The sequence below is a fragment of the Canis aureus genome, chromosome 21 (genome assembly GCF_053574225.1).
Source record: "Canis aureus isolate CA01 chromosome 21, VMU_Caureus_v.1.0, whole genome shotgun sequence".
Taxonomy (NCBI): Eukaryota; Metazoa; Chordata; class Mammalia; order Carnivora; family Canidae; genus Canis; species Canis aureus.
The window spans coordinates 10,906,523-10,933,988 of NC_135631.1; the positions used below are offsets into that span (position 1 = coordinate 10,906,523).

A 27,466-nucleotide genomic window follows, 5' to 3' on the forward strand; every position below is an offset into this window, starting at 1 on the left:
TGTCTCTTTAATGAAATTATTTCTTTCATCTGAGCAGCTAAGGTTACTTTTCAGGTAATGTGAGGGACACCTCCCCTACCACCCACCCCCTCCCCACCACTTCTGTCCACCTCCAAAGAAAGTAACTCTCAGGGAAATTGTGAACTGAGCATCAGACTTGGAGAAAGGCACATCTGGTACCAGCAAAAGGCAGGTGGTAGTTGTGTGCATCTACCTTTATTCTGTCTTCTCCAGTGGTGCTTAGTATGTGACTTTGAATAAGTCACTTGCCTTGAGATGTGTCCATTTTATCATGTTTGTTTTTATAATCTCTGGTAAGGACTAACTCTTGACTGTGTTACAATGAATGGAAGATCCAGGGCGAAGGTGGGAATTATGTTGTCTAGACGGCTATTCCCTAAGTGTTGTTGAGGAAACTTCGTGGTTATACAGTTATTCTCAGAGAGGTCCTCCAACATCACTCAGGATAAACTTTAACTGTTCCTGCCACTGTACTGGGTCAGAGTTTAAATGCCTCTCTTAAATTGGTGAAAAGCATGTAGGCATGCAGCTGGGAAAGGGAGGTTTCTGGAAAAGTTGAGCATCATGGAGGGGTAGGAAATCTTTTTTTTTTTTTAGGGGTAGGAAATCTTGAGGTTGTGGGTTGATTCCTTTCATCAGCAGCTCAGTGCGTGCTCTAGTTCTACATGTGTGAAATCAGGAAATTTAAGAGAAAAGCAGGACCAGTAAACCCCCATGAACGTCTCAGTGGCTCCTTGTTCTCATCTATAAAATCGGGATGATGTCCTTTGGTTGTGAAGATTAAGTAAGTTAATCTAGGAGAAGCACTTAAAACAATGCCTGGTTCATAGCAAGTGCCTGGTTTAATTGACAAATACTGAGCTCCTGCTTTGTCTGAGATCTAGATTGGAGTGCTGGGGACAAAACAGGTGAAAATCCCCACCTGCATGGTGCTTACATTGCTGTGTGTGGGATATGTGTTAGATGGTGATATGGTGATGAGCATCATTTGAGGTCAGGAATGTTGGACACAGAACTAATGGTGAGCATTCAGTTCACTTTTCTCACCCTTTCTCTTGGGGCACTTGACTTTTACACTGAGAAGTATGTCTTTTGGGACATCCTTGTAGCTTATAGGTTGCTTCTCCTTGTCTTCAATTTCTGTTTTCCACCTAATTGTGCATTTACTTCTCCCTTTCTAACCTCTTGCATGACCTAGAGAAAGAAAGGGATTGGGAATCTCCATTTTTCATTTTCTTCTCTTCATCCTATCTTCTAGTTTTTTTTCTCTGTATCCTTTCTCTGTTGATAACTCAAGTTTTTAAACTCTTTATAGGACTCAACCATGTAACATGATGCCAGGTGAGCTTATAAAGAACTTGTAAATAGATGTTGGCCCTTGAAAAAGACACCTTATATAATGAAAAACTCTGAACTTAGGCAGGCATCCTGTCTTGCCATCAGAAAGTATTGCCCTGGACTTCAGCTTTCAGACTTCTCCCTTGCATTTTTGTGATTATTGAAGAATATATGGTGTGGCTGTTTTCTCTGGTAACTACGAGTGGGAACTGTGTCCTCAGTCTTTAGTCATTGCCTGTAAACCTGACTCCTGGGCTGAAGATGAACAGAAGGAAATCTGTGCTTCCAGTGGGTGAGGTATGCTTGTGTGTGCACCTGTGGGGATTTCCTAGCCAGCTCTGTTGCAGAGCTAGGATATGAGTCCTTGTGTGAGTCCTTGCTTGCTTACCTGACCTTCCAGTGAGTGGCTCGTATAGTTCTGGATGTAAGAATGAGATCAAGAACTTGTAGAAGTAAGCTACATGAAGGGGAAGTTGTGTATTAAAGAGTATTCATGCAGGGCTGTGGGCCACACCTTTTGTCCTCCAGAAACTCTTGGTAGTGTGCTGGGAGACATAGCAGGAGGATTGGACAAAGGCCTCCTCATCTCAGGGCCAGGAGGACCGCATTACATTTAGAGTTGCTTCACAGAGATGCTAGGAGTGGAGAAAGTTAGATTTCAAGGAGTAAGTCCTCTGTAGCCTGCCGAGGGGAAAGGTTCTAAGCAAGTTTTCGAAGCCCAGTAGTTTACAGTAGGGTTCACTCTTGATGCTTTACATTCTGTGGGTTTTGACAAATGTATAATGGCATGTATCCACCATGTTACTATTTCGAATTTAATTCCATTGTGGCATCAGAGTTGGCATTATTATTCTTTTAAATTTGTTGAGTTATGTTTTATGGCCAAGAAGGTGGCTGTCGAGGTGAATGTTCCATGTGAGCTTGAGAAAAATATGTAGTCTGCTGATGTTGGAGAAAGTAGTCTTATATGGTACGGTGAAGTTCTACTGTGTCCTTACTGATTTTCTGTCTTCTGGATCTGTCTGTTTCTGATAGAAGGTCTCCAACGATAATAGTGGATTCATCTGTTTCTCTGAAGTTCTGTCAATTTTTGCCTCACATATTTTGATGATCTTTTACTGTGTGCATACAAATTAATGAAAGTTTATTGTCTCCTTGGAGTATTGACCCCTTTATTATTATGTAATGCCCTCTTTATGTAATTCCTTGCTCTGAAGTCTATCTACTCTTTCTGAAATTAATACAGCTATTCCCACTGTCTTTGGATTAGTGTTAGCATGGTATATTTTTCTTCATCCTTCTACTTTTATGTGTCTTTTTTTTTTTTTTTTTAAAGATTTTATTTGTTTGGGATCCCTGGGTGGCGCAGCGGTTTGGCGCCTGCCTTTGGCCCAGGGCGCGATCCTGGAGACCCAGGATCGAATCCCACGTCAGGCTCCCGGTGCATGGAGCCTGCTTCTCCCTCTGCCTGTGTCTCTGCCTCTCTCTCTCTCTCTCTGTGTGACTATCATAAATAAATAAAAAATTGAAAAAAAAAAAGATTTTATTTGTTTGAGAGAGACAGAGTGAGTGTGTTCCCAGATTGAGAGGGAGAAACAGACTCCTGCTGAGCAGGGAGCCTGACATGGGGCTCGATCTTAGGACATTGGGATGAAGACCTGAGCCGAAGGTCCTCTTTATTCTTCTTTATTTGTTTTTTATTTTTCACGTATTTTTTTAGAGAGAGGGTGCTCACAAACGGTGGGGGAGGGGCAAAGGGAGAAGGAGAGAATCTTTTTTTTTTAAAGATTTTATTTATTTATTCATGATAGACATAGAGAGAGACAGAGACACAGGCAGAGGGAGAAGCAGGCTCTATGCCGGGAGCCCGACATGGGACATGATCCCGGGACTCCAGAATCACGCCCTGGGCCAAAGGCAGGCGCTGAACCGCTGAGCCACCCAGGGATCCCCAGAAGGAGAGAATCTTAAGCAGGCTTCACACCCGGCATGGAGCCCAACATGGGCCTCGATCCCATGACTCTGAGATCATGACCTGAGCCAAAATTGAGAGTCAGATGCTAACTGACTGAGCCATCCAGGCGCCCCCCCCCCTTTTTTTTTTTAAGATTTTATTTATTCATAGAGACGCAGAGAGAGAGAGGAAGAGATACAGGCAGAGGGAGAAGCAGGCACCATGCAGAGAGCCTGACGTGGGACTCGATCCAGGGTCTCCAGGATCACTCCCTGGGCTGCAGGCGGCGCTAAACCGCTGCGCCACCGGGGCTGCCCCCAGACGCCCCTTTTATGTGTCATTATATTTAAAGTGGGTTTCTCATAGACATAAACAGTAGGTTTTGGTTTTGAACCACTCTGACAATCTGTCTTTTAATGGTTATATTTAGACCATTAACATTTAAAGTGATTGTTGAAATAGTTGGATGCATATTGACCATATTTATTATTGTTTTCTATATGTTGCTTTTGTTCCTGTTCCTGTTTCTGACTTCTACACTTTTTTAAAGATTTATTTATTTGAGAGAGAGAGAGCATGAGCAAGGGGCAGAGGCAGAGGGAGAGGAGAGAGAAGCTTCAAGCAGACTTCTGCTGAGCATGGAGCCCAAAAGGGGGTCCATCTCAGGACCCTTAGATCATGACCTGAGCCAAAATTAAGAGTTGGCTGCTTAGCCAATTGAGCCATCCAGGCACCCCAGACTTGCACACTTTTTATGTCTTTTGTGGTTTTAACTGAGTACATGATTGCATTTTCTTTACTTTCTGAGCATATCAGTTGCAATTAACTTTTTAAAAACATTTTTAATGGTTGCCCTTGAGATTGCCGTATACATTTATATCAAATCCAAGTTCACTTTAACACTTTTCTGCTTCAGAGATAGTGGAAGTATAGATCTTCCTTGATTTACAATGGGGGATATGTCCTGTAAACCCACTGTAAGTTGAAAGAAAGTATAAGTCGAAAATACATTTAATATACTTAAGCTACTGAACATCACAGTTTAGCCTGGATGATCTTAAACGTGCTCATGGCATTAGTCTCCAGGGGGCAAAATCTTGTAACACAAAGCCTATTTTATATTTATATTAAGGTGCTGAGTATTTCATGTAATTTATTGAATCCTGTAGTGAAAGTGAAAAACAGAATGGTTGTAAATGTATCGATTGTTTACTGCATGATCTTGTGGCTGACTGGAAGTTGGGGCTCCCTACTGCCCAGCATCAGAAGAGAGTATCATGTCGCATACCGCTAACCTGCGAAAAGATCCAAATTCAGAGTTCAAAGTATGGTTTCTACTGAATGCATATTGCTTTCACACCATTGTGAAGTCAAAAAAAATCATAAGTCAAACCACCTTAAGTCTAGGGGACTCTCTGTACCTTATGTTAACAATATAAATTTTAATTCTCTCCTCTTGTTCCTTGTATCATTGTTGTCATTTTGTTTATATATAAGTATACATATTGGACTACATTTGTTGCTGTTATTATTTTGAACAAATTGTTAGGTGAATTAGGAATAAGAAACATAAAAGTTTATATATTATCTTCACTTATGTCTTCTTTGATTCTCTTCCTTTCTTTATATAGATCTAAGTTTCTGACCTGTATCATTTTTCTTCTAGCTGAAGAACCTCTTCTAACATTTCTTGCAAGGCAGGACTATGGGCAACAGATTCCCTCAGTTTTTGTTTGTCTGAGAAATTCTTTATTTTTCAAAAATGCTTTTTGAAGGATAATTTTCCAGAGTATAGAATTCTAGCGTGGTGGGGTTTTTTTCACTCTAAATATTTCTGAGGAGAAGTTGGATGTAATTGTTCCTTGTGTTCCTATAGAGGCGAAGGGTTTTTTTTCTCTTCTTCCAGGTTTTTTTAATATTTGATTTTTCTGAAGTTTTAGTATGATGTAGCACTATTTTTGGTCTTTATCCCAGTTGGTGTTTTCTGAATCTGTGGCTTGGTGTCTGACATTAATTTGGGAGAAATTGGTCATTATTGCTTTAAATACTGCTTCTCTTCCTTTCTTTATTTTTCCTGGTATTTATATTGTGTGTATGTTACACCTTTTATGGTTGTCCCATATCCCATAATCCTTGCATATTCTGTTCTAGTTTTTTTTGTTATATCCTCAAGCTCAGAGGTCTTTTCCTCAGCCCTGTCCATCCCATACTGATGGTCATAGGCATTCTTCATTTCTGGTACAGGACTTTTGAAGGATTGTCCTGCATTTCTTTTCAGTTCTTTTTTAGAATTTCCATCTCTCTGAATTTCAGGTGTGGAAGAGCCCTTAAGCATCATGTAATCCTGTCAATTGTAAGGTATGAAAATTGAGATCTGGAAAGTTAAATGACTTAGAATCATTTATTTCCTATTTAATGGCAGAATAGAATAAATTGGAATCTGTTCTACCTACTACCTTTATAAAGTTGATGCTACAGACAAAAGCCTTAAGTTAAAAAAAAAAAAAAAGCCTTACGTCGTGGGCTGTCCTCCAGCTGATACATCATTAATTATACAGCGCAATCCCTGGTTTCCCTGGGAGACCTATTGCTTTCATACACATAATCATTCTTAAATATACAAGGCCTCTCTCGCTTAATTTGAACATGTGGTATTATTAATGATACTGCCTTGGTGATTGGGAATCATGTTCTGTTTAGTTAATAACATTCAGAGAAACTTATATTGGAGATAAACCTTAACAGGTTAAACCCAACCTGATTCAAAGCATAGCTGCAGTTCTGGATTTATCCTTTAAGGCAGCCTGTGGTTTCGTCAGTACCATGATGAAAAGAACATGGACTTCAGAGTTAGATGAAGTGGTTTTGAGTTCTGGATCTGTCAGTTAAAAGCTTTGTGACCACAGACAAGTTACCGTTAATCTTTCTGAGCCTGGTCTTCTTGTCTGTAAACTGGAGATACGTTAACTGTAGGATTGTTGGGAGGGTGAAGTGAAAAAGTTTATGCCATATTTAATTGATTCTCCGTCCTGTATTTTTTTTCAGATTTTAAAATCTCCGATGTCAGGATTGTATTACAATTTGGTGTTATGCTTTTTCTTTCTTAGTGTTCTATAAAATAATGGTGCATCTTATAATTTTTGGTGCTAGGCAGCTATCCCACTTTCACAAAATGCACAAATCCTAAACAAAATAGTAAAATTGAATCTGGCAGCATATAAAAAAGGGGTACTGTCTCATGACTAAGTGAGATCAGGAACGTAAAGTTGGTTTGATGCTGAAAAGGTTTTTTTTTTTTTTTTGATGCTGAAAAGTTAATGTAAATTACCACATTAACAGAATGAAGTAGAAAACCCACTTGATCATCCTTCAAATGTAGGAAAAAATCATTTGATAAAATTCAACAGCCATGCTTGAGAAAAACCTGCTAAATGAGGAATAGAAAGGAACTTCTGCAATTTGATAAAGGAGATTTATGAGAAACCTACATCTAACATATTACTTACTAATTAAATATTGAATGCTTTCCCCTAAGATTGTGATCATGTCAAGCATGTTTACTTTTAGCATTCATATTCAGTATTTTACTGAAGGTCCTAGGCAGTGCAAAAGGAAAATAAATAAAACGCATAAAAGTTGGAAAAGAAAAAGTTAACATGGTCTTCATTTGGAAATGACATGGTTATATATTCAGAAAGACCAAAATAATCTACAAGCACTGTACTAGTAGGTAAATTTAACAAGGTTTTAGAATACAAATGATTGGGCTCTAAGAAAATTCAGATTTTTACTTTGTCAAATGTTTTCTTGTTGGGGTGTAGGTGGTGGTCTTTTGTGATCTTCTGTAACCTAGTTAAAAGTAGAATCAAACTATAGATTTTATTATGCTTATTTCATAATTATTTACCTTCCTGGATTTTGTAATTACTTTACAGATTTCTAGCCGATTCTCTTGATTTTTCTAGATATAAAATCCTATCATCTGCAAATAATTATCGATTTTGTATTTAAGGTAATGAAGTCCATATTTATGGTTTTGATGTAAGAGGACAGTAACAGGAAAATATTTAGATGAATGTAAAAGAAAACTCCGCTAACAATTGCTTAAGGAAATCAGGGTTTAAACGTCTCACATTGAAAGAAACCCAGAATTAGGTCATCCAGGAGAGGTGTCCTGATTCAGTGATACCATCAGGGAAGCAGGTTTCTTTCTGGATTTCTGCTCCACTACCTTCAGCATGCTAACTTTTTCTTTTCAGTTACAATACATCTGCTTCAATCTCAACCAGTCGTGTTTGCATTCCAAGTAAGCAGAAGAGAGAGGGCCAAGGGAAAAGGCCAGAAGGCTTCATGTAGTAAGACTTTATCTTTTTATTTAGGAAAGTGCACGTTTTTTTTTGCATTGCTGCAAAAAAGGCTGGACTATTTATATTTAAGTTGATTTTGTTAGTAAAAATGAGGAAGATAATGGATGTTGGGGAGGCAACTATTGTCTATCACGAGGACTAAGTATTATCTGTACTGTGAGAAGTTGGGGTAAGGGAAGGGGCCCTGCCACCACGCTCTGTATGTGTAAAATCTTGCTGAGTTTGCTGAGATTTAATAGTTTGGGGTTTTGTTTTGTTTATTTAAAAAAAAATATTTTGTACCTGGTTACTTTAGTGAATTTCCTTACTAGCTCTGATAGGTTTTTAGCTGATTCTCTAGACTTTTCTTAACAGCCAATCTATGGAAAGCTCTTGGATTTCTTTTCAAATTCCTTTCTTTTTTCTTATTAATTCTATTAGTTTTCTTTGTTTCATTTTTTTCCAAATGATCAAATTGGGTGCTTTAATTTTGAACAGTAATTCTGTGTGTACATCAGAGTGAAGCTAAATATGAGACTAGAAGCAATTGAAATTTAGAAATATTTGCAGGGTCAGTAGATTTCATCTATGAGTTTTTATTTTTTTTATTTTTAAGTTTTTTAAAAAGATTATTTATTTATTAGAGACACAGAGAGAGAAACAGGCAGAGGGAGAGGCAGGCTCCATGCAGGGAGCCTGACACGGGTCTCTAGGATCACGCCCTAGGCAGAAGGCAGTGCTAAACTGCTAAGCACCGGGGCTGCCCTCATCTTTGAGTTTTTAAATAAAAAGTAGCTATGAGTTTTCCTCTTTTAAATGGATGAGATATATGATTGGGCATCCATTTAACACTTAAGGCAAATGTCAGTTTTTTATTTAGTGAAATTATTAATGGGGAAAGAAAATGTTTTAGTATTTCCATGAGCCACAAATCTCCATGGTTTTAAGGATTGTAATAGAATGCCACACCATATGTCCATAAACTAGGTAGAAGAAGAAGAAGAAGGAGGAGGAGGAGGAGGAAGAGGAGGAGGAGGAGGAGGAGGAGGAGGAAGAGGAGGAAGAGGAAAGAAAGAAAGAAAGAAAGAAGAAGAAGAAGAAGAGTAATACTCAGTGAATACAATTTTACAGTTTTTAATCTTTTCAAAGAATAGTGAAAGTTCTTTGATACATCTTTCTCTAGGAGGTGGAGCTTAATTATCCTCCCTGGGAAAACAAACCAAACATAGTGACTTGCTTCTAATCTAATAGAATATGGAATGGGATGGCAGCTTTACAGTGGAGATGCCAACAGACCCACTCTAACCGGGTGATCAGAGTTCACTTCTCTGTAATGAGTCATGTTGGTAGCATATGTCTCCCTATATGATGGGAAGAGAACGGGACATCACCTCTGGACTATCCTCCAAAATCCATGACCTCAGTCTCATGATTAAAAAATATCAGACCAGCCGAAATTGAGAGACATTCTGTGAAATGCCTGACCAGTACTATCCAAAAGTGTCCAGGTCATGAAAGAACAGGAAAGACTGAGAAATTGTCTTAAATTGGAGGAGACTAGGGAGATGTGACAACTAAAGGCAGTGCAGTCTCCTGGACCGGATCCTGGAACAGGAAAAGGATCTTAGGGGAGAACTGGGGAAATCTGAAAAGAAAAATCTGTTAGTGAAGGGAATTAACTACATGTGAACATCCTAGGTTTGGCCATTATACCCGGTTTATATGATGGTAATGTCAGGGGAAGCTGGCTGAGGGATATTCGGGAACCCTCTATGCCTCTATTGTTTCTCGAAGCCTCACATTATTTCAGAATAAAGTTAAAACAAAAGCATTTATCACTTTGCATGGTAATGAAACAAAAAAAGATGAACGTATACCAAAAAATTGCGAAATGGCCTCTGCTGTTACGTGAACAGAGATCTGTGGTTTTGTCTTTTGTCAAATTCCAGTGAGTGTGGCACATGTGGGCTACTGCAGTGCCGCTTCAGGTAACTGAGATGATTGGATTGGGAAGCTGTACTGGTTGGTGGAAAAGTGCCCCAGAGGTATCTATCAGACTCTCAGGCCGAGGATGCAGCTGGAGAGGGCAAATAAAGTGGCTCATGAACAAGGGAGTGAAAAAAAACCCTTTTGTGTTCTCTGTTCTAAGGTATTCTAAATGCAATGAAATTAACAAAATAAATATTTATTAAGCAAAGGAAAAAATGTAGTGTTGATAAATTCTAGGTATATTAACCTTTTTTGCTTCACAAATCTCTTCTTATTTGAAAGAAAGTAAATTCTATTTATTATTGTTTGTTGAATTGTTATGTGAAGGTGGACCACATGTTCGTGAACTTCCTTTACTCTAGAAAAGCCATGAGAAAAAAAAGAAAGTCCATGAGAAGTGCCTCTGAGCACTTTGGTTGGTATTTTTTTTTTCATGTAACTCTTATGTTTATAAAAATGGAGTAAAAGAAAAAACGAAGCCAGCAAGCTCACAGTAGTTCTCAACTAGCAGTTAGGATGCTTGGATTATATAATGTGACATCACTGCTGAGTTTTTTCAGCTGTCAGGTAGGGATGACCTGAGCCTGTGCCTGCTGCCTCCAGGATGTGTTGAGGTTGTCCAGGAAGGGCATCAGGTCCCCTGCTCCGGCACTCTCACCTTTCCAGCAAGGTAGTGAGGGAAGGAACCAGTCTAGCCCTGAGCGTGCTGCACAGAAGGTTTGGGAAAGGCAGGGATGCTCATGTGTCACATTTTGTCACAGCAAACCAATGAGAAGAAGATAATGAGCCTTGGTACGTGTGTTTGGAAAGACTTGGAATCACTTCGGAAGTTTTCAGATTTGTCTTCAGACACAGCTTTGAGAAATTAATCCCTGAGGCCTGGAAATATCTCCCAGCCCTGAACCTGAAATAAATGGTTCCTTCGATGCTAGTGTGTCAAGGGGAAGCTTCCCATAGCTCAGGTCTCCTGGAAAAAAAAAAAAATACAGAAGTAATTCTGCATCTTTAAGAGTATGGCTGCTCCTTTAACTTGTTGAGGGAGAAGGTGAATGCTTTATTTAATGTCTTGGTTCTCTGAGCTTATCAAGTCTGTGTTTTGTTGTTTTTCATTAATTTTGGAAAATTTAGCCATTATTTCTTTAAATATATCTGTTGCCTTGTTTCCACCCTTTCTTTTGGGACTCCAGTTACAGACACATCACATTAGAATATTCTATCCCATCCTACAGCTGTTGGATCTCTGTTTTCTTTTGCTCCTTTTCTTCTGTGCACTTCAGTTTGGATAACTTTCCATTTCAAGTTCACCATTTCTTTCCTCTGCTATTTCTAGTGTGCTGAGAAGCTAGTCGAAGGAATTCTTCATTTATGATACTGGCATTTTTATTTCTGGCATATCATTTAGTTATTTTTTGTAGTTGTCATCTCTCTATCGAATATTCTTGTCATTTATGCAGGTTGTCTACCTTTTTCACCAGATTCTTAAACTTATTAATTATAGTTATTTAAAGTCCCTAAGAGTTCTAATAGCTTGGCTATCTTTGGTCTGGTTCTGTTGACAGCTTTATATTATGACAGTGGATTGTTTTCTCTTACTTTTTTCTTTCTGGTAAATTTTGATTGAATGGTAGTGTGTGTAGAAAAACTGCCCTAAAGTAAATGCCACGTGCAGAAATGGGCACGGGGCTAACCGGCCTAATGGATGACAGGCCGAGTTTGTGTTTTCTGTTGCCTGGCTTACCTTCAGCACACCTCAGATATCAGGTGGTGCCGCTGGCCAGCCACTGCCTTGTGCTCCATGTGGGGCCAGGGTGCTGGGATTTCCCTCAGAGTTCACCCTCACCCTCCTCTTTCAGCAGGCCCTGCGTCACCTGTGCCACACAGGAGGCCTTTTGCCCTGAGCCATGGACAACCACTGCTTGTATGGGGTGCCAGGTTCATGGTGAGAGTGGTGGGCTTTTCCCTTCCCCTGGTCCAGTGTCAGTTGTGGGCAGATCTGTTTGCCAGGGTATTGGAGGTGGGGCTTTTCAGGTTTCTGCTCCTTTTCCCTGTGGCAGCTCTGTTCTTTACTGCCAGGGGTCTCGGCTTCGAGAGAATTTTCTGCCCCTCCTGTAGGGGCAGAGGCTTTTGCTTTGATCCCTCCCTCAGTGGTGGTCTGAAGGGAGCTGGAAGGCTTCCTACCCATCCCCAGTGACAGGCTGCCTTTCTACCCTTCTCCCGCAGCTGGGACCTCTGTGTTTGCCTCTTGAGCCTGGGAGGTTTTCCTGCTTCTCCCCCGGCAATTTAAGACTTTGCTTTGGATGAAAAAATGTCCACAAAATGGGCAGAGTGTGTACCTGTGCCACCGAGGGGGCTTCTTTTTGATTTCCTTCCCTGCTCCGGTCTTTCTCAACAACATCCAGCAGAAAGGAGCTTGCAAGGGAATTGCAGACTCCCCTTGTGTCTAGAGCTTCCAAATGGTCCTGCTAACCCACACTCAGTTGTAAGAATTTGTTAATATTTTGGCTGGTTTCTTTGGCTGCTTTTACTGCAGCACCTCTACCTTCTCTGATCTTCCAAAGCTGGAGTAATTTGCCCCATTGCTCCTAGAGGAGCTTGTCACCCTTTGAAATTCGGGCTCCCCTGATTGCCTCACGACCACAGCTTTCTGATGGGCCTAAGATAGTTATGATGTTAATGGGTTATCTGGTGGGTTTTTGTCATTGTTATGGTGGGGTCCGTGTTCTCTTGTGGCTTACCTCCTAAGCAGAAGCAGATGCTTTCTGTTGTGACCAACCAGTGGGTTTGGGGCAGGGACACAGCAGCATTCAAGCAAGTACTGATCCACAAGTACTTGTTATTGTCAGGTGTTTGGACAGTGTTACTACCACTTGGAATTCAGGACAGAAGCATAACTGGCTGGTTTATTGTTTGGTGTGTGTGTGTGTGTGTGTGTGTGTGTGTGTGTGTGTGTGTGGTTTTCACTAGGAAACTCCTTTAACAGGCTGAAAGGAGACCATTGATGGGGGTCACATTCAGGAAGTTCTGGTGAGAAGGGCAGGGCAAAGTTGGTTACTGTGAGGGCACTGGAGAGCCCTCATTGTACTTTTGGGATGAAGATGCTCTTGGATGACTCTGGGGTAGTGGGGGTTCTTAAATATGAACTTTGGACTGTTAGATATCTTGACCATTCCTAGGTAGCAAACTTACATGGCATCGTTTTAGAAACTGTTTATTTCCCCTCAGAGTTTGTACCTAGTCTGTACTAAACATAGAGGGACACTATTGTCCTATTTCTGCCTTGCTGTCCCACCTCCAAATAGGTTTGCCTTCTTTTCCCTCAAATCTATGTCCCCATTACACCATGTTTTAACATTTTGTATACAAGATGTGATCATTGTTGTTAAATGATGGGTTGGTACTTAGAAGATTTGGAAATTTCCGTGAGATGCCTGTGGTGCCTCATGCCTGTGAGGGAGTAGTGGTAAGTGGATTCGCTCTTTCAACAAGTGTCTGACTGCCTCCTCTCTGACAGGCACTGTGCCAAAGCTGGGAGTTCGTGGTGAGCAAAACCAGATGTGTTCCCACTCTCCTGGTTCCTGGAGAAGTACTGTCCTCTTCCTTGGAAGCTAGGAGATTACCTAGAGGGGACATGTTATTGGTTCTTGAACTTTTCAGTACAAACTTCTGTCACTCCCATTTTTGTGTTTTTATTATTTCTAACTCTTGTCTCTGACCGGTTGGATTTCTTTACTGTCTTCAAGAATTAAGATGAACGGAGTGCAACATTGGGGTCCCATTCTCTCTTCTTCCTCTCCATCCATTTTCACCCTCAAAGTAGTGTTGAATGTGTGCTAATGTAAGTGACTAAGACCCTAAGGGGACAGGGTGGATGTAAGTATTGAGGACAGAGCTAACATCTTCTCATTGTCTATTCTGCACAAGTACTGAATGAGGAGCTTTATAGACATCATTGAATCTTTACAGCTTCGTGAGATAGGTGGTATGTTCTCCATCTTGCAGATTCACCAAACACAGGTTAAGTAATTTGAATTGTTCCACATGCTCATAGCTTTTTTACAACACTGCCTTGGCTTCCTTTAAACACTTATTACTGCTCATCCTGTTAGCTTTATGTTACTGAAAACCAAAGAAATTAATCACAGTTAACTGATGTATAAACTGAGGTAGCAGTTTTAATTTGAAATACCTTTTTGCTTATGAAAGCTTTAAATTGGGCCAATTCCTGATCTTTAGGAACTTTAGAATTCTCATGATTGGAAAGCATTAGGAACTTTGTGGTTCTTATGCTTTGAAATCTGCATTTTTTTTTTTTTTTTGGTGAAATCTGCATGTTTTATAAAATTACGGTGGCATATGTTTAACGAAGAAAGATTAGAGGCTTTGTTCAAGATTATGTTGGTATGACCAATGCATCTGTGACTTAAGTCTTCAGCTATGCAATTTCCACAAGGTTAAGTGACTAAGGAATTTGCGTAGCTGCTGAAGAGACCTTCGTTTAGCATTTCAGGAAGTGATAAATGTGGCCCATGTTTTAGGGGATAAAAGGAAATCAAAACATAGTAAGTATTTGCTTATTGGATGGGAACAGCGGTGCTTTCCTGCATTGCCTGCGTAGCTGAAACTCCTTCCTCTCTGCCGATGAGTGGCTGATATTGAGTCCTGGAGGGGCCGTAAATTATAATGCCTTCTAAATACTACAAGGTGTTACCGAGGTCCTGCAGAAATAATTAAGCTTGAGAAGTTCACTTATCCTCAGGCAGAGATACTTGAGCTGTGATTATTGGCCAGGCTTGCTTCCTTTATAAGTGAATTACAATTTGGTGGACAGGGCGAGATGATTTGAGACAACTTAAATTAGAAGCTTTGTCCTACAGTTGTGCCTTTGGCTGGTATGCTAGATGGATTTGTTACCAATCATTGTTTCCTTTAAATCCCAAAGGCTGCTGTCTCCATGGTGATTGAATGTGAACATAAAGCTTTGGAGTGCTTAAGTTTGAATGTAGCTTAATTTGGATGTGATTTAAAATCAAAGAATATATGATGGACCCATTTGGGTGGAAAAGTGGGTAAATATTGAAGATGTATGTGTTTATGTGTGGGTTCTTGCTTCCTAGTGAATTTTTATGCCTTTCAGTTTCTTAAGGAAGGACTGTTTCCTAAACCTCAGTGTGGCTGGGACTCCTGCACTCTAGAATGGGCTGGGAAAGATCCTGGGTTTGATTTGTAACCCTGCCACTTAACGTGTTTTGTATCTTGGTTTCCTTATATAGAAAATGAAACTGCACCAGGTAAGCAACACACTGATTTTAAAGAGCAAATGAGATCATGCCTACAAACATGCATTTGCAACAGGTCATCCTAACACCTACAAGGAGGCTAATAAAACAAAAACCAAGGCCCCCAGTTTCCACATCCATGAAACTCAGGGTCTAGCTGAAGAGAGAATAGTGGTCATCTGAAGTAACAGGAAAACCATTCTAGAAGAGTAGATAGCAGAAACAACCTATAAAGGCTCTAAGTGCTGTGGGATTTCCTGGTAAAGAGATTGTTGGTATTTGGGGTGATCAGTAAAGGCTTTACAGGGAAGATAGATTCTTTCAGGTCTCATAAAATGTCAGTATTTCGGCTAGATGATGGGCAGGACAGCAGCAACATGACTAAGCAGGAATGAGATTGGAGTGAGTAGTAGGGTATATCTAAGAAGCAGTGGCAGGCAGTCATCCAGCCACTGGGCCATACCCAGATGGCACACTACAGGACAGCATAAGCCAGATGCCCTTGGTTGACAAATCTTTGTCAGGTTTTCCTTGAGTAGGAGAAATTCTCATTGTGAGGCTTTGCCTCTTATACTTCTTGGGGAGATTAGTCATCACACACCTCAGCAGGTGTTGCAGGCTTTCCCTTACGAATGGAGGACTTGCTTGGGAAACAGAACCAAAGTTGGCTGGTGTAGACTAGAAAGCATCTTTTTCCTCCACCTGTTTTGGTTGTATTTCTAATTTCTCACATTACGTTGTCACATGTTCAGTCCCTTGCAGAAATTCTCGTAGCCTCTGATTTTGAGTGGAATCACAGGTCTGAACGATGCTGGACAGACAGGTCACCTAGACCGGCATCTTGCTTTCTTGGGGACTGAATCTGAACTCTGCTTGGACAAGAAACCAGCTTCTTTCAAAAGACTGTATCGGGCTGTGACAGTGTAGCTGGTATTATAGTAACCCTCCAGCCAGGGAAAGAAGAAGTATAAAAGTTTATGAAAATAGATAAAGCAGCAGTATAGAAGCATTCAAGAGCAATCCGTGCAGTCAGTGCTTAAGGGACCATGGCTCCTGAGAGAAGGGAGGCTCACTGAGCTGTGTTTCCTCTGGAGTCTGAGCAGAAAGCAGCAGTCCCATCGGGCTGAGAGATTGGAATAAGGGGCTGTCCCAAAGCATCCAGGATTTGAAGGACAGTATCCTAGTAAGACGAGAACCACAGGGAAGGAAGCAGAAATTGGCATGCAGTCTTTCCTTGAAGTGTTTGCCAGCTCCTGAGGTGCACGTGATCAGAGCAAGACTCCCAAGACTCCCCGCAGGAAGAAGCAGCTGGGAGCCTAACAAGCTGTGCAAACATTCTAGCAACCATATATAGTGCTAGTGAGATGGAGTTTGGTGTTTGAGGCCTGCCAGGATAGAGGGGTCCTGATAAATACCCCAGGCTTTATCTGAAGGCTCCAAAGGGCTACACTGCAAGGGTTAGGAAAGGCCAAAAAAATTTGGCCCTAGCAAAACTTAAAACCAGCCACTGAGGATTAAAGTGCATTCTCTGTGTCTTCTACAAGAATGTTATATACTCTTAGGAGGAAGATATCTGGTACATCCAGAACCTCTGCAGTTTTTAAATACTTGAATGTCTGGTACCCAATAAAAAATTAAGAGGTAGAAATGGAAACCAGATGACCAAAATGAAGAGTAAATACAGATAGTAGAAAGAGACTCACAGATGACTCAGATATTAGAGTTATCAATCAGGAACCATGCTCAATAAAATAATAGAATTTCAACAAAGATAAGAAATCTACTTTTTAAAAAAGTCCAGTAGAAATTCTGTAACTGAAAAATATATGAACTAAATTGAGAGGTCAATAGATGGGTTTAATAGCAGTTTAGTCATACATACACAGACACACACACAGGACAGAGGATTATTGGACCAGGAGAAAAATTAGTAGAAAATACCCAGATGGCAGCATAGAAAAGAGAATAAGAGACAGATGGGGCATGGTGAAAATGTAGAGTCCCAGGAGAAGAGAGTGTGACAGAACTAATATTTGAAGAACTATTGTCTAAGAGTTTTCTAAAAACAGTGAAAGACATCAAACCACAGAGTGAAGACGCTCTACAATTCTCAGTGGGATAAATATGAAGACCCACACCTAGGTACATCATAGGTGAATTGCTCTAAGCCAAAGATAGAGAAAAGCTTAAATGTGGTTGGGAATAAAGGGCAAAGTTTTTAAATAACACATGATCTCTGACCATAGTGCAATCAAAGTAGAAGTCAGTAACAAAGATAAATAAAAAAAATCCCCAAGTGTTTAGAAATTAAATAATATATTTATAAAAAATTATTTTTTTACCTAAATTATAATGAAAATGTATATAATTGTGTAAGAGTCTTTTAAAATCATGCATAGGGGTCAACTTATAGCATTAAGTGCATATATTAGAAATGAAGAAAGATTAAAATCAGTAACCTAAACTTCAGTCTCAAGAAACCAAATGCAAGGTGAATTAAATGAGATATATTACTACAGATTCTACAGGCATTGAATAGATGTTAGCACATGTTTAGTCCAATAAATTTAACAATTTAGGGATCCCTGGGTCCCTGGTGGCTCAACAGTTTGGGCCCTGCCTTTGGCCCAGGGCGTGATCCTGGAGTCCTGGGATTGAGTCCCACGTCGGGCTCCCTGCATGGAGCCTGCTTCTCCCTCTGCCTGTGTCTCTGCCTCTCTCTCTGTGTGTCTCTCATGAATAAATAAATAAAATCTTTTAAAAAATTAACAATTTAGATGAACATATTCCTCAATACTTTTTGAAACTGACACACTCATTAAAATATGTATAAACCTGTGTCAATGAAAGAAGATTAATCCATGATTTAAAACCTTCACACATCCAAAAACACTTAGCCCAGATAGCTTTCGGGTGAATTCTTCTAAACCTTTCAAGAAAGAAATAATTGCATAGAATAGTTGCATAAAATGTCTCAGGGAATAGAAAAAGAAGGAATACTTTTCCATTCATTTTATGAGGCCAGCATAACCTTGATACCAAAACCTGACTTAAATGTTAACAAAAGAAGACACAAAAGAGTAAATACCATTTGGGTTCTATTTGTGTGAAAATTCAGTAGCAGACACGATAGAAATCAGAATAATAATTACTCTTGGATGATTGAGATAGTGCCTGGGAGATAGAAGGAAGTCTTCTGGGGTCCTGGAATGTTTTATATCTTTATTTTGGTAATAGTCACGAGTATGTACATACCTAAAAATTTGTTGAGTTGTACACTTAAGGTTTGTGCACTTTATGTAAGGAAAAAAAGGACTATAACTTATTCTGGTATAACATGTTGATATTTTCATCAAGATATGGTTTCTCTTATATCCAGATTGAACCCAATGTGCATTTCACTTGCTCACACTGTTTTGACTCCATTTGATAAATGCACACTCCTGATGCAGCTGGCTTAAACAGCAGGGAGCATTCGCTGTAGGCTCCCTCCCTGTGGGAATAAAGGAATTACTCAGACCCAGAGCTGGCTGTGATAGAGCATATCTAGTTCTTCCACTGTGTCTCGCTTGCTCTCTGAACATAGCGTTGTTTTCTTTACAGGCACGGTGGTTCTGGGAAGCGTACTTTCAGTCAATTAAAGCCATTGCCCTGGCCACTCTACAGATTATCAATGACCGCATCTATCCATATGCTGCCCTCTCCTATGAAGAATGGAATGACCCTCCCACTGTGGTGAGTGAATTCCGGTGCTAACCATGTCAGCCATGGTCCAGATGTCAAGATGGGACAAAGAAAGACGTACTGAGTGTGTAAAGTTTATTTATTTAAATACTAGCTTTCTGACATGAGAGTGTGCTAGCCGACAGTCGGCTTAATTTTGAAATGATAACAAAAGTAAGAAATACAGAAGCAGCAGCTTCCAGTTTGTTTTAAATGTGCTTAGAAAGACAGTATGCTTATTTATTGCAGAGATAAATGGGGAGGCCTGGCTCTTGTTGGAAATCAAACACTTCCTGATGATTTCTGCAGTTGTGGTGCTTAGAACTCTTGAAAAGATCCTGTAAGCAGCTTAATCAGAATAGCTTATATTTTGAGTGCTTACTCTTTGCCGGGGACTGTGCTAAGTGCTTTACATAGATGATTTCAACTAATATTGCCCTCACTGTGTGAGGAAAATAATCAGCAAAAGGGACCTGGAGGCATTATGGATGGCTATAGTCAAGACTTGCTCCAGACCGGCTGAGGCCCCTGGGTGTATCCAGCACAGTTGGGGTGGTCGGAAGCTGCTCTCAGGACTTCTTCCTTGCTTGACGGGTCATAAGGCCACAAGTGTGGCATTGTAGGGATTGTGGCAGTGGCCACACCTTCTTTCTCATGGAAAATGCCTGGAGCTCTGGGACTGGAAATTACTGTTTCCTAGCTGCACTGGATCATACCCGCCTGCCTTGTCCACAGGCCTCAAGGCTTTCATGTAAGAGAACTAGACTTCAGTCCATTCTTCATTTTAATCAGTGCTATCTTTCTGGCCAGCCCTCCTGGTCTCCTGATTTCACCTTCTCTAAATAGTGTGTATACAACCGCCTGGTTAATCTTCATATAGGATCCTCCTTCCCTCCCTCCTGCCACTACTAAGTGGTAACTGTGTGTCAGGCACCCCACCAGGGGCTGGGCATGCAGAAAAAGAAGTCAAGTCCCTCATATCAGAGGAGCTCTCTGCTAACTTGGAAAGTCAGTGAGTAGGCAATGGAGTATGTGAAGTCCTGTAATAGGGTGGTGTCCAGAGTGCCATGGTGCCAGTCGGGAGGTGGCACCATTGCTGGGAGGGGCCAGGACACTGCCTGAAATGGGTTGTCCTGAGAGGAAGAAAATACATACTTGTGGTAAAATCCAGCACAACAAAAACAGACACCTTTCTGTTGTGCTTGAGGGAGTTTCCTTCTGTCTTTCTTTTCCCTTGGATCCATCACTGGAGGTGACCTTCCAGAGTGCTTCTATCCATGTATGAACATACGTATGTAATTTTTAGACGAGATCACGTTACACATGGTATTCAGTATTTTGCCTTTTTTTACTGTAATAGGAATAGATCATGGACTTATTTCCACTTCATTCTCTATAGGTGTCCTTTAGCTCTAAGGATGGCTTTAAGTATTCCATTGTTTTAGGTCTGTCTTACATAACAGATCTATTATTGATAGAAATTTAGATTGCTTTTATTTTTTTCCATTTCCAAATAGTAATACAAGATGTATTTTCATATATGTTTGCTAAAATATGGGAATATATTTATAGAATTCCAGCTGAAAAATATACACATTTTGAATGGTATTAATTTCAGCTGAGAAATAATATTTCGAATGTTGATAGACATTAGTAAATTACCCTTTCAAAAGACTATACCTGCTTATAGTTCCACCAAAAATATTTTGGTTATTTGGCTCTCCATGCCTTCAGTAACCCTGAGTACTTGAATTTGTGCTGTTAGGTAAAAAATGGTCTTATAAGTGGGTTTTTCAGGTGGAAGGTTGATATCTCTGTCAGAGATATCATGTACAAATCCTTTTCGTATTTTATTAGACACAGTGAATTTTTAGATTGTTTTAGGCATTTATTCATTCAGTAGGTATATATTGAATTCTCACTAGCTTCTACTTTCTAAACAGTGTTCTTGGTACTTGAACTGTATTAGGGAACAAAGCAGAGAAGATCCATGCCTTTGAGGAATTTAAATTGCAATGGGTCTTGCTATCTGGAAGCAAGATTTGTCTTTCCAGTAGAATTTTTTTTTAAAGACTTTATTTATTTATTCATGAGAGAGACAGGGAGAGAGGCAGAGACACAGGCAGAGGGAGAAGTAGGCTCCCCATGGGGAGCCCGATGTGGACTTGATCCCAGGACCTGGGATCATGCCCTGAGCCAAAGGCAAACACTCAACCTATAAGCCACCCAGGTGTCCCTTTTTTCTTTTTCCTTTTTCTTCTTCTTCTTCTTCTTCTTCTTCTTCTTCTTCTTCTTCCTTCTTCCTTCTTCCTTCTTCCTTCTTCCTTCTTTCTTCTTCTTTCTTCTTCTTCTTCTTCTTCTTCTTCTTCTTCTTCTTCTTCTTTCTTCTTCTTCTTCTCTTCTTCTTCTTCTTCTTCTTCTTCTTCTTCTTCTTCTTCTTCTTCTCCTTCTTCTTCTTCTTCTTTCTCCTCCTTCTCCTCCTCCTTCTCCTTCTTCTTCTTTCTTCTCCTTCTCCTTCTTCTTCTTTCTTCTCCTTCTCCTTCTTCTTTCTTCTCCTCCTCCTCCTCCTTCTCCTTCTTTTTATTTTTCCTTTTCTTTTTTTTTAGATTTTATTTTATTTATTCATGAGAGAGACACACACACAGAGAGAGAGAGAGAGAGAGAGAGAGGCAGAGACACACACAGAGAGAGAAGCCGGCTCCATGCAGGGAGCCTAACATGGGACTTGATCCCAGGTCTCCAGGACCACACGCCGGGCTGAAGGCGGCACTAAACTGCTAAGCCACCAGGGTTGCCCCAGGCATCCCTTCCTAGTAGAATTTTGAAGTAGTTTTTATATCAGTCTTTCACAATTCCAGATTAAGTTTTTAAAAGATATTTTACCTTTCTTATACTCTATAAAGGAATGCTTTCTGATATTATAGTTTCTAACCAGTTACCATTGTATAAAGATACATTATTGGCTTTCAATATAAATTTTGTTAACTACTTTTTTAAAAAAGGTTTTATTTATTTATTTGACAGAGAGAGTGCAAGAGAGCACAAGCAGGAGGCAAGGGCAGAGGGAGAGGGAGAAATAGGCCCCCCGCTGAGCAGGGAACCTGATGTAGGACTTGATGCCAGGACCCCAGGATCATGACCTGAGCCCAAGGCAGATGCTTAACCAATTGAGCCACCCAGGTGCTCCTTGTTAACTACTCTTTTACTGAATTCTACAGTTGTTTCACTTTTTAAAATGTTGATTCTCTTGTGTTTTCTACCTATACAATCATATGTACCAATACTAAATTTCCCTCCTTTTTCTGGTACTTGAACCTTTTATTTTCTTTTATCTAAGTGCATTGGCTAGAACTTCCAGCACAAGGCTAAATGATGATCTGAGTGTTAAAGAGAAGGGAAGTGTTATCTAGTCAGAGAAAGAGGAGAATGGTGGTTCTGTGCAGAAGGAACAGCAAATTCAGAGGTGCAGAGGGTCTGGGGAGCATGCAAGTTTAAGGAACTTCAGGGAGGTCAGTGGGGCAGGACTGAAGGAGGCTCATGAGGGAGGGGTAGAAGAGAAAGCCTGGAGAGGGCCCCAAACCCCAAACACCTCCAGTGTCACAAAGGTGTTGGCATTTTAGCTGTGGGTAATTTAAATTGGGACGGAGATTGCATTTTGGGATTTCGGGCTCTCCATGCCTTCAGTATGGAGAGTCAAACATCAGCATGGAAAATGGATCCCTTGCAGCAGGACAAGGGTAGGAGCATGGCCCAGTTTCAGGAGCCCAGGTGAGAAGTATGGGGCAGATTTGAGGGATGGCAGGCAGAAGTGATTATGCTAACTGACAAATGAGGGCAGTTAGGGGGAGTGAGACATATGGGGCATTTTATCTAGGTAGGGAGTGGGTACATGGGGGTCATGGGTGAGGGTGATACTGGCATCCAAACTCAGTCTGGCTCCAGCCTGTCTTTCTGGTTTCATTCCCTTCTCTTCTCTTTCAGGGAGTTCTAGATTCTGGCAACACAACCTTGTCCTTCCTATGTATGCTCCATGCTTTCCCTTTTCTGTTCCTTTGTGACTATTGGTCCTTTTGCCGAGATGCTTTTCTCCACTGTCACCTCTGTCCACATTTTACCCAGGTTTCAGTGACCTGCTCATATACCCCTTTCTCCTTGAGGTTTTCTGGTTGCCTTAAATAGGAAGTAGTCTTTTCCAATTTGTAACTCTTAGAGCATGTTATAGGTGTTTCTTTCCTATCGCTTAACATGCATAGAAACACAGTTTCCTATAGAGTTTAAACCCTTAAAGGAATTTCTTAGCTATCTTGGTATTTCTTGTAATACCCAGGACATTCTAATTCAGACAGGAGGCTCTTGATGTATAAATGACAGAAGGAGGGTGGGATGGAGGGAGGGAAGGACAGGGGAAAGGAGGAACATTGGGATCCCAGGACATGAGCCATCCAGGACTCACCCACCTGCTAATATGATATCCACTGTTTCATTTGATGTAAACCCTGTTGGGAAGGTGAGGAAAGTGATAGATTCTTTTCCCATCTTAATAGTCATGGTGAAACTCACAGTACATGACTTGTCTAAGGTCATATAGTTGGCAAGTTGTCTAAACAAGTGAGAACCTAGATCTTTTGATTATCTTGAATTGTTTATAGAATTTTGTAGGAGCCATTGAGCTTCCTCCTCTAGGCTGAGGCATTTCCACTATTCCAAGTATGTGGCATAAGTTTGGGACGAAGAATGCCACCCCTGTTCCTCTGCAGGGGAATTCGTTTAGATGGGATGGTCATGACCCAGCCAGAAGGTGTGGAAAGGGTGGGACTTTATTCTGTACTTTTATCTAAAGCTCTAAGAAAAGTCTAATAAGAATAGGTGGTTGGTATTTTCATTCTCTGTGTTTCATAAGACTATGAGCCGGGGAAAAACAGTACCTTAAATTCTGTAGTTTTGAAATCGATGTGTTTTAATGTGGGACAAAATGGTCAACGTGCTGGACTGTCAATTTGTAAAAGAACGTAAGTATAAAAAGCTTAAATCTGGATATGCAACTGGAAAATACAGCTTCTGTTTTTATTTTAGCTTCTTAAATTGTTCTTTTCAGGCTAATTTAGTGCTCACCACATTTCTAGGAGCTCAGGTGCTGAGAGCCCTGATTTAAAGCAGTGAGTTGTACATTTCTGCATCTTCAGTGAAGGCAACTGACAGGAGGTCTGAGTAGCACTGATTTATTTACAGTTAACTTTTCCCCTCCCCTTTGGAAATATTTAACCTACTCTAGATGTGATTACCGTGAGCCCAGCCTTCAGGGGAGTCTCCCCTCTAGATTCCATCAAATTTACAATATCAGACATCCCGAGGTGGGAGTAGGTGTGGATCTTGGTCGGTAAATCAAGGGTTGGTCTGATGTTTTCAAAGCAGTGCTGTTAGAGGCTCTAGCCAGCCACGCATTCAGCTTGCTCAGAGCAGAGAGGAAGGGGTGAGAGCAGAGAGTCCTATTCTTCCAGATGCTGCTGCCTTAGTTTAATGTAAAAAAAGCCCCCAAACCAAAAAAACCCAAGTGTTTGTGTCACAGATGACATTTGCCTATTTTATCTCTAACTGGGTAGGAGGCAGGTTATATTACCCACGTTATGCTGCACTCTCAAAACTTGAAAAAGTTTGACAAAATAATTCTTGAGCATAACTTTAAAGTAGCAGACCTGTCTGGTTTGGAGAGATTGGTCCTCTGTTTTGCTTCTTGTCCTTGGAAGGAATTTCTCAGCAAGTTAAGGTTCCTTATGTGTGGACAATGAGTTTGCTTTTACCAATTTGCTTTCTTAGCTCCTCATGGTTAGGCTGCCTGAATTTCACTGTCTTTTTGGTCTCTCCATGCTTTCATTTTTCTCCCTTTTTTGCAAATATCAGTAAAACTTTATCATCTCCCCAAGTACTCCACACCTGTATCACTTCTAATGTTAGTGTCATTTGTGGTCTTACCTGTGGCAGGTACATCCTTACATCTGGGCCTAGCCGATGGAGTGGGGGAGCTCCTCAGCTACCCTCTCTTGCCTTACCTCTGGTTCTCTGCCAAATGTGAGCATGTCTGGAGGACAGAGATGGAGGCAAGTGAGTTCAATGTGATATGGGGATGCATTCGGCTGAGTTTTTGGTTTCTGGCATGTGCCACCAAAACCATATCCTCTTAGTGACAATTTTTAAAAAACAACATAATATGGCCCTAAAATTATGTTGGAGAGTGGAATGTATTCCCAGGTCATGTTTCTATGATGTGATTTGAAAGGTTGTACCCCCTTTTATCAATATGTCATAACCTTATATACCCAGTCCCGTTTGAGGGACACTTTGTATTTTTTTAAATTTGCTATCCTAAATAACACTAATCAAGAGACGTGATTAGTCACATTTTTCCCTTTTCTGCATTGACCATATTGGACCTAGAGTAGAAAGGAGAGATAGCAGGGATCCTAGGGCCTTTCACAGAAATTGATGAGGAAAATGGGGAAGTGGCTTAACATGGACTATTGTACCCAACATAAGAAAGAGGTTGAAAAACAAGAGCTTATTCCTGTGAAATCTAGCCAGAGGGGCGACTTAGCTGTGAGCAAGACCACAGATGAGGATTATATACTTATCTCGACTTCTAGGAGCCTCACGTCCAAGTCTCAGTAAGGGATTGGTAAGGGGGAGTGTGCATCAGAGCACTTGATTAGCACTTTTCACCCAGTGAGGAGCAGCAATCAGAGCTGCAGGTAAAGGGTGTCCGAGCTTGCCGGTAGCTCCTGTAAGTTCTCAAGGAGATGAGTGCATACTTAGTACACACCAGAATCTCCTGGAAAGCCTGTTAAAGCACAGATTGCTGCCATTCCACCCCATGTCACAGACTGGGTAGGTCTGGGTGAGGTCCTGGAATTTACATTTCTAGCAAGTTCCCAGATGGTGTTAGTGCTGCTAGTCCAGGGACTGTACTTTGATGTGGGGTTGATTCACTGTGTGTGTCCTAACTCACCCACCGGAGAAGGCTCTCCCTCTCCTCCTGCCCAGTTCCTCTTCAGGACCTCTTGGGCCTGGATCCAAAGCATCTAAGGAAGGCTCAGACTGCATCTGTCTTGGCCCCATGAAGTACTCAGGGCTGGCTGCACCGAGATGTCCAGACGGCAGCCCCCACTCACCAATGTTGTGGTTGTACAAGCAGCTGAAAATATCACTCAGTGGTAAACACTACCAAGCAATAAATCACTCTGCAGGCTGAAGAAGCGCCAGCTCACATGCGTGAAACAGAGCTCCGAGTCGAAGAGATACCATGTTAACAGTCTGTTTAACTCAGCTCCGTGCCCTTTAACTTCCAGGTTGTGGAATGTTTCTCTGGAATTTGAAAGCCTACCCTGCCCCCAGGAGGCCTGCTTGGCTTATTCTCCTCTTCTTCCTCCCACTGCCTAGATATGACTAAAGTATGTATGGAATTTGGAAATTTAAGCTTGAATTTTAAGCACATACATGTAAGCTTTTTGAAGTCTTGTTTTTAGAGATATCACATTTGTAGGATCACAGTTATACAATGGCTCCAGTACACTACCATGAATTCCAAGCCTTCCCTTGTTTGTGTAGACCTTGCCACCAAACTGTTCTGTAGAAACTGGCTAGAAAGTCTCAGGTCATGAGTAGCTAGGGAATAAAGAAAGCTAAGTTAGGGCTGTGGGTGGAGAGATGCAGGAAGATCCAAAGAGCTTGATCTGGGGCCCCAAGCAAAGAACTTGGCTCACTCGGATGGTGAGTAGAAAATGGAAAAAACAAGAGGTCACAAGCCAGATCCAGATGGGGAGGGTGTGTAAGGAATAAAAAGATGAGCTTGGGGGTGTGGCCGAGATGATTGTGTCCATTAGATCTTTTGCGTGAACACACTATATCCTTCCTAATAGAGAGAGACTCATACACCTATGTCACACATGCCATGGATACATGGCCAATGTGGTGGTGGCGGTGGGTGAATTGGCACATGCTGGTTCCCTGGATACAGTCCTACCTCCATTGCTTTTATAGAGGCCAGTTTTATGGCTCTTGCTTTCATGAATCAAAACCTGACTACTTCCTTACATCATATAGCTGGTAGGAGGGCAGTGACTAGAATGGTTTTTTGGAGTCTTGTGGATGCTTGATCTGGCAGCAGATTAAATAAGAACATATTGAGTGTTTTGGCACAGTCATCCTTGGCACTTGCCCCAGCTATCACTTATTAGCACGTATTCTCTTTCCCCTTTGGCGGGGACCATTTTAATTCTCCCTTGATGTGTGCTTAAATGATTCAATAGTAGAAGTTACTAGGAAAATATAGTTGCTAGGTATTAAAACATCAGTATAATGAATTTTGTTTTCATTTCTAATATCCTATGGTAGTTACATGCCTCCCAATTAATGAATATTTGAGTTTAATTTTCTAATAAATGGGTTGTTGCAGCAGCAGAGTAGAAAAATTTCCCCATTGCTCCAACTAGAGGTTGATTCTTGATTTTTGCTTCTCTTTTTTATCTTAGCTGTATTTCTTAGTTTTACATTTTTAAAAGTTGTATAGCTTAACATGTGTATGGTTCAAAATTCAAATGGTAAGATAAAGCATATAACTAAAATTGAGGCCTGTTCCCAAGGGGCAACTACTTTCAACTCTTACAGCTTTCCTCTGGGATTTATCTTCCTATCTTCCCATCAAATGCTTAGAGTGCTATTTTTTTTTTTTAATTTCTCAGTCATAGATATTATCTTTTTACTTCCTTTGGGTCAGTACTTTGTCTCTTTTCTCTCCTCTTTCTTTACACATTTCCTTTCTCCCATCT

The 27,466-nt window shown here is 40.8% G+C and overlaps 1 protein-coding gene across 2 annotated transcripts in view; it reads left to right on the plus strand.

Annotated features, from left to right (window-relative positions):
• EXT2 (exostosin glycosyltransferase 2) overlaps positions 1–27,466 on the plus strand; it is a 154,483-nt gene that overhangs the window by 49,920 nt on the left and 77,097 nt on the right. For both annotated transcript variants that reach the window (XM_077862968.1, XM_077862969.1), the window contains exon 8: positions 18,528–18,659. In XM_077862968.1, coding sequence (XP_077719094.1) covers positions 18,528–18,659 — 132 coding nt within the window. The remainder of the gene's footprint in view (positions 1–18,527; positions 18,660–27,466) is intronic.